Raw genomic sequence first — 10750 nt, 5'->3', positions numbered from 1 at the left:
TTGAAAAAAAAGGAGCTTGTTGGACCTTCTTCATTTTATAAACACCACCGATAAATAGCATATTTACATGAGAATTATCGCGGTATAGTCATGTATGAAGAACTTAAGAATGTAGCTTATTACTAGAGTAAACACTCTTCGAATGTGGCATTTGATGCTTTGGTAACACAGCAGCAAATATCACCATGCCACTGAGGAGAGCTAAACTGAGTCCCATACCATTTACGATCATGGACTCTGTGCAACGTTTCTGTACAGCTCCGTTTGTTTGCAAGAAGGTTAACTTCTCGAGAAGTCCTGTTTCTGCTGTTGCAACTGCCAAGCCATATGTGTAAAGACCGAGGAATACATGCCATGGGAGAATACGTATTCTTGTCATTCGGACTTCTCCTCTGTGCCAAAAGCTTAAGAAGCCCATCAACCACTGCAGTTACATGAAACACCATTACAAGCAAGTAAACTTCTTGTCCGGTTACAAAAGGTGCCTTATAAATCAATCTAAATAAACAAGTTGAGATGCTAACAGAAACATTGTTCTCGGCTATTTCACTAGTTCTCGAACATATCCAAAGTTTCTATGAAATTGATAGACAGTGGGAAAGAGTTGGAGTGTTAAGTTGTCAGTTAAGACCAAATTGAGGAATCTTTATGTGCATACTTAAAGTTGGAGCGTTTACTTGCCTGCTTAGGCAAGTTTAGTGTCTGTTTTCAACTATTTTGTGTTGTACTTTAGTGCAAAGCCACTCAACTTCTACTTTACCTCATGGTGGACATTTTTACTTGATAATCTCCTTGAGCAAAAAATGTAGCTTGTCGGAGTTGGATTTTGGCTAGGTGAAGGAGCAACACGAACAAGTATAATAGCAATTATAACCAATTGTTGTGTCAAGAATTTAAGTGTGCAAAAGGTGGAGGATTTGTGGCTTAGGTCGCAGGTTCAAGCCCCACACCATGCAAAGCGAAGCCCGGTATTTAAGTGGAGAAGGGTAGAGGGGTGGGCCCATTATCCACCGAGTTTAGAAGGCTGTGATTGGTCCAAAGGACGGGTCACAGACGGATTTCTCGGTTATCAAAAAAAAAAAAAAAAATTAAGTGTGCAATGCCTAATGAAAGATGACACTAATAACCCCCTCCCACTCTCACAATGCAGGTATATATAGTCTACAATATCTTTTCCCCGGCACATAGTGTAATGGTGTGATTCTGCGATACATGTATGGGAACCATTTCTTTTAGAAGCGGATTAATGTACCTCATGATTCATGAGTTCACTCCGTGATCCATTATTGCACTCTTTTTCAACTCTAGAGCAGAAGAAGGTTGTAAATCCAGTAAGGTATGTGCTAGATTTGTTGTTGTCTTGACTAGTCAAAAAGGTTCTCAGTACTCTTAACCTGAAGCATGTCCTCATGACCTATGTTGCTCGACCTCCAAAAATACTACCACCCTCATGTCGGATCCTTCAAAATTGCAATACTTTCGGAGGATCTGACCCACCCGGTAACATTTTTGAATGATCCAAGCATCATAGCTCATGAATGCTCTAACCTGAAGCATGTGTAGTCCATTGAAATCTCAAGCCTCGACCAAATATATTTACTGGCACTAGCAAGTTAAAGAAGAGACACATATAAGCATCCCAAAAGCTATGGTGCTCGGACTCACCAAAAATGTTGCCTCACTTGTGTCTTATCCTCCAAAGATGCACTGTTTTTGGAGGATCCGACACACACCTAACAGCTCCTTTTCCGCTAGATCTATAGGGAGGCTTATAGATCACTTTCGTTTTATGTATAGCCTCTAGTTACCCTTCCTTTCACTGTCCATTCCAACACACGAATATCAATTTTTCAAGACTCCATTTCATTTTTATGGTAACAAGCTTGTATTATTAAATTCACGGAAAGTCTGTGAAGCTACATTTACAGGTAGAAATGAAGCAAAAAATTGCTAGGCTAGAAAAATATCTACTGGAAAAAACAATACCCTTGTACTCCAATTTTTCAAGACCCCATTTGTAGGACCATTTCTACATCCCCTTAAATACCACCTTGCTCAAATTAACATGTAGTACATCTATCAAATCTCTAGGCCACGTTGAAGCTTCTCTATGCAGAAATCACAATTATTGCACTAGTAAGTGAATTTATCCTAATTTCATAGATGTGACATGCCACCAAACTACTATCTCCCTCCGTTCAATATGTTAGTCTTACTTTCCGTTTTAGTCCGTTTAAAAAAGAACGTGTCTTTCCTTTTATTCCAACTTTCCACATTTTAGCACATTCTACATATCTTCAGTTTAAGACCAGAAGATTCAAAAGTATTATTTACTTTCGTAAATTTCATGTCAAGTTAAAACCAGACGAACAATTGAAACGAAGGGATTACTATAATAGGAAGTGAAACCAGACTACATGATAAGATACTCTATACTTCAAAAGGAATAAACAGTACTAATGGATGATAAATTTACACTTTATGCAGAATCATATTCAATGTCATGCTTGAAACTTTTTAATGTCATTTTTTTTTTTAATTTAAAGAAAATTCTGACCAAAAAGAGATGAGGGAACAAATTGTGCAGAAGAAATACCTGAGCTCCAAATAGGGAAACACAAATGATACCCATCCAAGAATGCAAACTATAGAAATTAGCCACAATCCCATCTCTGCTATGAAATTTTGTCCATATCCCAAAAATCCCACAAGCCAAAGCCAGTCCTTGCAGACACAAATGCACTGATTTCTTCAAATTTCTTGAACCTGGCAACCATCTATGCACTAAAATGGCTACAATACCCAAAAAAAAAAAAAGTAGATCTTTAACAAGATATAGAAAGAAAGAAAAAAACCCCACTTACCAAAATCCAAAATCACTTCCAACATAAGAAAAAAGAACAGATTTTTAACAAGATATACCAAGAAACAAAACTCCCACTTACCATAATCACTTCCAAGATAAGCAAAAAGACAGGATTTTTAACAAGATACAGCAAGAAACAAAAACCCCACTTACCAAAATCACTTCCAAGATGAGCAAAAAGACTGGATTTTTAACAAGATATAGCAAGAAAGAAAATCCCACTTCCCAAAATCAGTGATCACTTCCAAGAAAACAAAAAAGAATGGAATTTTAACAAAATTAAGAAGAAAAAAGAAAGAACCCCACTTACCAAAATTACTTCCAAGAAAAGAAAAAAGAATGGATTTTTAACAAAATCAAGAAGAAAAAAAAACACTTTCCAAAATCACTTCAAGAAAAATAGAAGTTGAGCTCACCTTCTCCACTTATAAGAATGAACCCAATCACCATCAATAATGGATGAAGCACCTACAAAACCAAAACACAAAAGAAGTTAACTCAAAAACCCCAATTTTTTTAGCTGAAATGAAGTACATTGAAGGTTAAAGAATGTAACTTTACAGCATAAATAAGGTCTTCTTCTTGTGGAGAAGAAGAATGAGGGTAAAAGCTAGTTTTAAAGTAAAGAGCCCAAGTAAGAACAAGAAAAGCAACGATGGAAGCTGAAAGTCTTGCTAAGACAAGTAGTGAAAATGGTGAAAATGAGTGTGCAGCAGCCATGGCTAGTGAGTATAGTAGCTTAGTGGTAGTGTTCTAAGTATTATTTGAACTGTGGCACCGACACCTACAATTGATATTAAGTTGATCAATATTTATTTTCTAGTTCGGATGACTCAGATGGTTTGGAGGGTGTTTATTCACGTGGATAATTCAGGATTGATTCCTCCTCAATGCCTTCTGAGTCGACTCTGCCGCATAGGGCTTGTCTAGTGCGGTTTATATTCATTGTGGTTTGCATGCTATTACATAGTGGGGGTTTACCCAGTGCTCACTACATAGTGCTCACCCGAACGGCAGATGCTCTGTTGTAGCGGCTGCGGGTTATCTGAGGTTCGAAAAAAAATATTATTTTCTATCGATAATATATATATATATATATATGGGTTAACTCAACATCGAGTTATGTCTTAATATAAAAAAAAAGTGATAATTGATGTAAGAAACTCGCTAAATAATATTACTTGTTTAAATAAGTGTTGAGTGTCCCACATCAACTAGGAATGAAAAATTTGAATAATAATTCCCTCGTAAGTTAACTTTTGAATATGAATTAAGTGATCTATTTCGTTACATGATATCAAAGTCAGGCTCGTTACATATTCTCTGTACAAACTTGAACAATTCTCCACTAAAAAAAGGGTTAAAGAAATGACTGAATTAAGGCCACACCGTTTCCTTTTTATTTTTTTCACGAGTATTATTATAAAGTATGTGGTCACCTTCTTCTTTTTTAAATGAGATATATACTTTTGATGATCGTTTCTTTGTATGTTGTTAAAAGACATTTTTTTTTATGAAAAGTCATTCTATACTAAATACATAGAATAAAGTAAAGGGGGTCCAAATTTAATCATATTATATGAATTATCAGTTAGTTTTATCATGAGTTAGAAATGGTTAATAAGATAGGCTATTTCATCGTAACTTTTAATTTATTTGTTTTAATAGCAGTCAAAGTTTACTATAACTCTCTTCTTCTTTATAGTGAGAGGTTTCAAATATCTTCTTTGTCGAAAATTGTAATGCAACATGATGTTGTTTGAGTAATTATTAATTGGTTGACCAAGTCGGTTCATGCCCTCTATGATCAGTATGACCTACCTTATGGACAAACTACCCCGAATATATATTGATGAGAAAATCCTCTTTAAAGCCTATATTGCATTGTTTATGACATAGTAACGGTCTTTCATGTTAGATTTATAAAGTTGGATTAGTCCATTCATTTATTGAAGGTCAAAGTTTGGTCGATCTTAAGCTATTACCAAACTAAAAAGAAGGTGATACTACTTTGATTTCGATTCGAGTCCAAAGAAATACTATATCTCTTAAATATATAATCTATGTCGAAAAGATACGAAGTTAAACTAATTTTGATACATTTTTTTTAAAGGGAAGAAATACTAATAGGCGAAAAAACTACAATTAAACATTGAACAGTATTTTGCGGAGTAATTTAATTTGCATTAATGAAGATATTAACTTCTTGCAAATTAATGTCACTTCTTATTTACGTTTTTGTGCCAAGAAACCAAATTGAGTTTTTATAATAATTTGTTGAATTCAAAAAATACCTTAGGGGTCCACTTTCTTCTTAACGATAGTTGTTTTCCTAATTACTTTCTCCGTCCATTTTTATTTTGTAATTTTGTACATCTTTTGTCTTATGTGGCACACTCCGTGACTCCACATAATTGAGGCGAGTGGGAAATATTTGAATGCCACATAAGCCAAAAAGGTACACAAAATTACAAAAAAAAAAAAAAAAAAGGTTCAGGGAGTAATAGGACCTTAGTTTAGTTAAGGTGTGTCTCTAAAATTTCGGTCATAGTCTAGGGGGTACTTGTACCTCCATTATTTATTGGTTTTAAGGGATATGTCAAGTCAATAGTGCACAACTATTGTTGAATAGAGAAAGTATTGATATAAGTATTTTACTACACTATCCTTATTAATTGATGTTTAGTATTAGGTCTTGAAAGATAAATTGGAGAATAAGTATTTAATGATAAGGACAAAACATGAAGAAAAATAAAAAATAATACAATTTCTTACATGTTTCACAATTGATCTCTAAAAAATAAATTTTTAAGTCATTATCTATTTAATTAAGACAACTTAAATGAAAAAATGAATTTTATTTTTATTATCAAACTTAACTAGAAAAAGAAAATATAAAAAAATATGTGGGGCGGGTCTATGCAAAGCGGGGTAGAGCGGAATGAAAATGAAAAAAATTGTTATGCGAAGCGGATTAAAAATTTTACTAGTTAAAATCACCCCACCCCACACCACCCCATTGACATCCCTAATTTTGTAGCATATGCAGCCCCTGCCCCCCCCCCCCCGACCCTCCACCCTCACCCCACTTAGTAATTTATAATCATATCGTTTTTATTTTGTATATCATTAAAGAGAAAGATAAAATGAAAACATTAAAATTAAAGAATTTTATCGATAAAAATAGAAAAGTGTATCAATTCTTTTCGAAATAGATTAAAATGTTAATAGTACTATATAAATCCTAAGGTATAATTCTCTTAATACATCATACTTATAGTATTATTCATAATCACAATTTTCTAGTAGGTCCATTATTAATTATTATTATTTCTTAGGCTTTCCTGAAAAATTCCTTAGTTATTCTTTCTTCAATCTACATATAATATTAGGATTAAGTAGGAGCACTTAATTCCATAAGTTAATTAATAAATTAATCACATATATGTTTCCTTGTTACAGTTTGATGCCAACAATGTTACTGATTTTTTTCAGGTAAAAATTAAAGCTAAGTACAAATTGGACCTCAGTTTCTTATGTCTTAGAGACAGCTATATATATATATTCATAAGCTAATAATTTAATTTACTTAAAGGACATCAATAAAGTTGACATGATATTTTATCTCAGATCATTTTTACTTGTTCAATTTATTTTTTATATTTCTTAGAGAACATCAATTACGTATTATCTTTATTTAAGGACTTTCTTTAACATAATACATCTTTTCTTGCTACGAAGCATGTAAAGGAGTTGTGGATACTATTCTACCGATGCTAGATATTTCACTCACGAACTTGTGAAAGTACGTAGTTCAACACATTTTTGCACATCGAATGAATAGTAGCACCATCCGATGGTCCGAGGTATATATTTCTATGAGTCCTCGGAATGAGATAATGCCGGAAAAGACTTTTAGTCAAACATTAATTGACCGTGTATTAGATGATGTATGTGTTGGCACTAGTAAAATTCTAAGTTTGATTATTAATGTTCTCCAATTAATATTAGGTTGGAAAATTGTATAATTAGGGAATGGATGGAGTATTAAGAATATATAATTAGCAAGATTATACCTCTTTTTATTTTTCCCCTTTTTGTCATTAAATAATCTTGTAGTTGTTTACCAAGCAAAACAAGAAAACTTAGTTATATTAATAAAAACAAAATGACACAAACAAATACACCAAACCATAGTTTAAAAATATCTAATCACACAAAGACAAATGAAGAACCCAAAGACCAACATTGTCCATCACCACCAATTCATTATTTTGATTCCCTTTTTTCTTCTATAAATGCCATAAAACCCTTCAATTCCAATTCAACAATCCATAGCCAAAAAATCAAGTTTTTATTTTATTTTATCAATTTACAAAAAGAAAAAAAAATGGAATACAACTGCAAGGATTTTAAAGTGGGAAAATGTGAAGGAGAAAAAATTGTTGATGGTGAAATTATGCCATTAGTTCTAAATCCTATTGAACCAAATAACAAGAATGATATCAATTCATTACTTGAATATTTGGAAAATAATAAGGATTGGTTTGATAATATGATTACAAAAAATAGTGCTGTTCTTTTAAGAGGATTTGATGTGAAAAATGCACAAAATTTTAATGATATTGTTGAAGTATTTGGTTGGGAAGATATTAGATATGTTGGACCAGCACCAAGAACACATATTTACAAGAGAGTTTGGACTGCTAATGAAGGACCCCTTTCTGAATTTATATATTATCATCATGAAATGGTCCTTGTAAGTATATCGTATTATCTGTCTTTTAAGATTTTTGCATATTCATTACTGAAAAGTTATTTTTTCCATTGAAATTTTTCAATGAAAAATGTTCACTGACTATTTCTAGTGAGAGAAAAAACCAATAGTATTTTCACACTGAAAAATTAGAAAGTTTTTTCACTATTTCAATGAGAATCATATTGTCACTTAGCTTGGGCATGGTCTTCAATTTTATTTTAATTTTATATGAAGATGGCTAGACGGCCTAAAAGGGAATTATATTATATTAAACTTGATTAATGATTGGAGGAATACTAAATGAATAATACTTTGTGTTGTCACCTTCCGCATGACACATAATTATTTCGGTCCAAACAGGACAAACCATAAACACTCCAGCTCGTTCTCACTATGTCTCGTGGACATTTGATGCTGTTGTGACGCATAAATTTTAAAAAGTGTTTAGATGATCATTTTGTAAGTTGATTTTTCTATGACATACTTATTTGTTATATACGTAGATAAAGGAATTTCCAAAGAAAGTGATATTGTATTGTGAAATACCACCACCAGAAGGAGGGGAAACACCATTTGTTCCAAGTTTTAGAGTAACAGAAAGAATGATAGAGGAATTTCCAGAAGCTGTTGAAGAAATTGAGAAAAAAGGACTTAAATACACATTTAGTGCTCCAAGTAAGGATGATCAAGGTTCAATGAGAGGTAGAGGATGGGAAGATGCTTTTGGTACTTCTGATCCTATTGAAGCTGAAAAAAGGTAATTTAATCATTTATTATTATTTTTATACGGTGTTCGATATCTGATTTGGAGCTCGATAATTTGAATTTGTGTCTAAAAGTTCCACTTTTGAAGCAGATAGGGGTAAAGCACTAGCTCCTTACAAAAGAAACTAATTTGTGATACTGAAGGCTTGAACTTGAAATTATTGCTTATGACAAGTTATTTTACCCAATATTGGTAAACTTATTATATTGAATATATACAATCATAAAAGTTTGTGAAATTGCCTAAGGTTTGGGGGAAAGAGTTGCTTGATATTTGTGTTAGTGGAAGGCAATCGACGTGTTTGGGATAGAAACACTACTATTATCCAAAAAAAAGAAAAAGACTTTTAACCTTTTGGTTATTCTGTATTTTCTGACTGATTCACATATAAGTCAGTTGGTCTCTAATGTTACGGTAAGTGGCTCTATGACTTTACTTTATAGTGAGGAAAACTCAATAATCAAACGTGAAATTAATTATCCTTCGAAATAACTACCCTATTAAAAAAAAATCTTGATTATAGGGCAAAAGCACTTGGAATGGAAATGGAATGGCTACCAAATGGTGGTGTAAAGACAATCTTAGGACCAAGATGTTTAACAAAAGTATTTGATGGAAGAAAAGGAAGAAGAATGTGGTTCAACACATTGGTTGGAATGTATGGCAAAGACATAAGCTCAGCCATGATGTTTGATGGAACAGAAATACCACAAAACATAGTAAAAAGATGTGAAGAAATAATTGAAGAAGAAAGCATACAATTCAAATGGCAAAAGGGCGATGTTCTTTTCCTTGATAATTTGGCTACACTTCATGGTAGAAGGCCTTCTCTTCCACCTAGGAAGGTCCTTGTTGCTACTTGCAAGTAAATTAAAGTTTTCGAGCTGAGCTGAGAATTTTCACGTGTTTAATTCATGAAAAGTAATAAGATCGTTTGACGAGGTGTGTCGAAAAATAAATTGATCATTTTAAGTTGATATTATTAGAATATCATAATAAGGAATTTAAAGACTTTGGAGATGTATCATTATTCTTCAAGAGTTTATGTATTACAAAGCTTTTGTTTGTGAGTTTGAAATAAAATGTATTACTAAATTTTATAATAAATGAAATATACTTTGAAGATGTGTCATTTTGTTATCTCAACCAATATGCACACCTACTTTTAATTAACTAGTATAAAATCCATTTAAATTTAAAGACTTGTACTAGGATGATGCATTTTTTGGCAATCTATTATCAAAGCAGTCAACCAATTAATTTGTACAAGTGATCTTATGTAAGGCAATCCTTCCATCTGAAGTTTCGAATTTGAGTTCTGAAAGTCAAAAAAATTCTAAAGGAAAGCGTTTACCACTTATTATTTCTTAAACAATACAAATTTGAATTATTCATATTAGTATAGTTAGAACACCATATTATATAACAAAAATATAGAAAATGGAATATAATTTACAACTCAATTGAAGATTTAGAGATAAACAAAACAAATAAACAAAAAAAGAATAAGCAACAAAGAGTTGTATTCTATAGATATCCAAATTTGAATTAATCAGACTAGTGAATTTGAATACGAGATGATTAAAAAAAATATAAGAAATTAACATAACCACAATTAACTTGAAGATTTAGAGATCACCAAAAACAAAAAGAAATAAAAAACTTTTTGTTAAAAAAAAAAAAAAAAAGAGTTGTACTCTATAAATATCCAAACGCAGCCTTAATATTTTCGCGCTATAAATCTTTCAATTCAGTTAATACAGTTTTTTCAACAGAGAAATGCAAAACGAACTTTCAATTTCTGTTGATTCTCACTTAGCCATGCTCCGCCTCAGCTCCGCCGCTGACGCCACTACCGGAAAATTCTCCGGCGACCAATCTCCTCTTCAGCAATGCCATTCTTATCGTTCCGTCAAGAAAATCCCACATTTCTCACCTGAAATTTCCACCACCACCATCGCCGCCGTTGAGACACCTGCCACGTCATCTAAGAAAACTACCCTTTACGGCGGCGCCACCACCACTACCAAGGGAAAGAGACACTCAAACTGTCGTTTCTCTTCTTCTCTGGAAGAGCCCTTTCCAAAAAGAACTGCCACCGTTCTACCACCCATTTCCACCGCCGCAGACGGCGGTTCCGGCGGCACCTACAACATCAATAACAGTAACCATTTCCAAGGTTTCATCAAAATCCCACTTCAAAATAACCAAGAATCTCCGGTGACTCCATCGCCTTCACCATCTCCGGCGAAACCACCATTAGCGCCGCCATTTCCTCGACCCCTTTATCGGACTACCTCAGATCCCACTGGAAAATCCCCTAAACCCCCATCTCACCGTACCCTCACAAGAACAGTTA

General features: G+C 33.2%; 2 protein-coding genes across 2 annotated transcripts; one reads left to right on the top strand and one right to left on the bottom strand.

The window, feature by feature from the left end:
- Nucleotides 1-3664, bottom strand: LOC102580353 (probable transmembrane ascorbate ferrireductase 4). Its single transcript, XM_006362460.2, has 4 exons — nucleotides 3428-3664; nucleotides 3283-3334; nucleotides 2597-2793; nucleotides 1-424 (listed from the first exon to the last, which is right to left on the bottom strand). Exons 1-4 carry the CDS (start codon nucleotides 3584-3586, stop codon nucleotides 104-106), a joined length of 729 nt encoding a protein of 242 aa, XP_006362522.1. The 5' UTR covers nucleotides 3587-3664; the 3' UTR covers nucleotides 1-103.
- A 3592-nt stretch (nucleotides 3665-7256) lies between these two features.
- Nucleotides 7257-9364, top strand: LOC102580030 (clavaminate synthase-like protein At3g21360). The gene is made up of 3 exons (XM_006362459.2): nucleotides 7257-7625; nucleotides 8129-8382; nucleotides 8915-9364. The coding sequence occupies exons 1-3, from the start codon at nucleotides 7257-7259 to the stop codon at nucleotides 9258-9260; spliced, it is 969 nt and encodes a 322-aa protein (XP_006362521.1). The 3' UTR covers nucleotides 9261-9364.
- The last annotated feature ends 1386 nt before the right edge of the window (nucleotides 9365-10750 follow it).

This window comes from Solanum tuberosum, unplaced genomic scaffold (assembly GCF_000226075.1).
Source record: "Solanum tuberosum cultivar DM 1-3 516 R44 unplaced genomic scaffold, SolTub_3.0 scf00410, whole genome shotgun sequence".
Classification (NCBI taxonomy): Eukaryota; Viridiplantae; Streptophyta; class Magnoliopsida; order Solanales; family Solanaceae; genus Solanum; species Solanum tuberosum.
This window is presented reverse-complemented; position numbering and strand designations above follow the sequence as displayed.

What these genes read in the sequence shown, in the direction of transcription:
- LOC102580030 (XM_006362459.2), top strand. Translation starts at nt 7,257, where the DNA reads ATGGAATACAACTGCAAGGATTTTAAAGTGGGAAAATGTGAAGGAGAA. An exon ending in ATCATCATGAAATGGTCCTT is followed by an intron (nt 7,626 to 8,128) that starts GTAAGTATATCG and finishes TTATATACGTAG; the next exon opens with ATAAAGGAATTTCCAAAGAA. An exon ending in CCTATTGAAGCTGAAAAAAG is followed by an intron (nt 8,383 to 8,914) that starts GTAATTTAATCA and finishes TCTTGATTATAG; the next exon opens with GGCAAAAGCACTTGGAATGG.
- LOC102580353 (XM_006362460.2), bottom strand. Translation starts at nt 3,586, where the DNA reads ATGGCTGCTGCACACTCATTTTCACCATTTTCACTACTTGTCTTAGCA. An exon ending in AAGAAGACCTTATTTATGCT is followed by an intron (nt 3,335 to 3,427) that starts GTAAAGTTACAT and finishes TTGGTTTTGTAG; the next exon opens with GTGCTTCATCCATTATTGAT. An exon ending in CATTCTTATAAGTGGAGAAG is followed by an intron (nt 2,794 to 3,282) that starts GTGAGCTCAACT and finishes TGGGTATTGTAG; the next exon opens with CCATTTTAGTGCATAGATGG.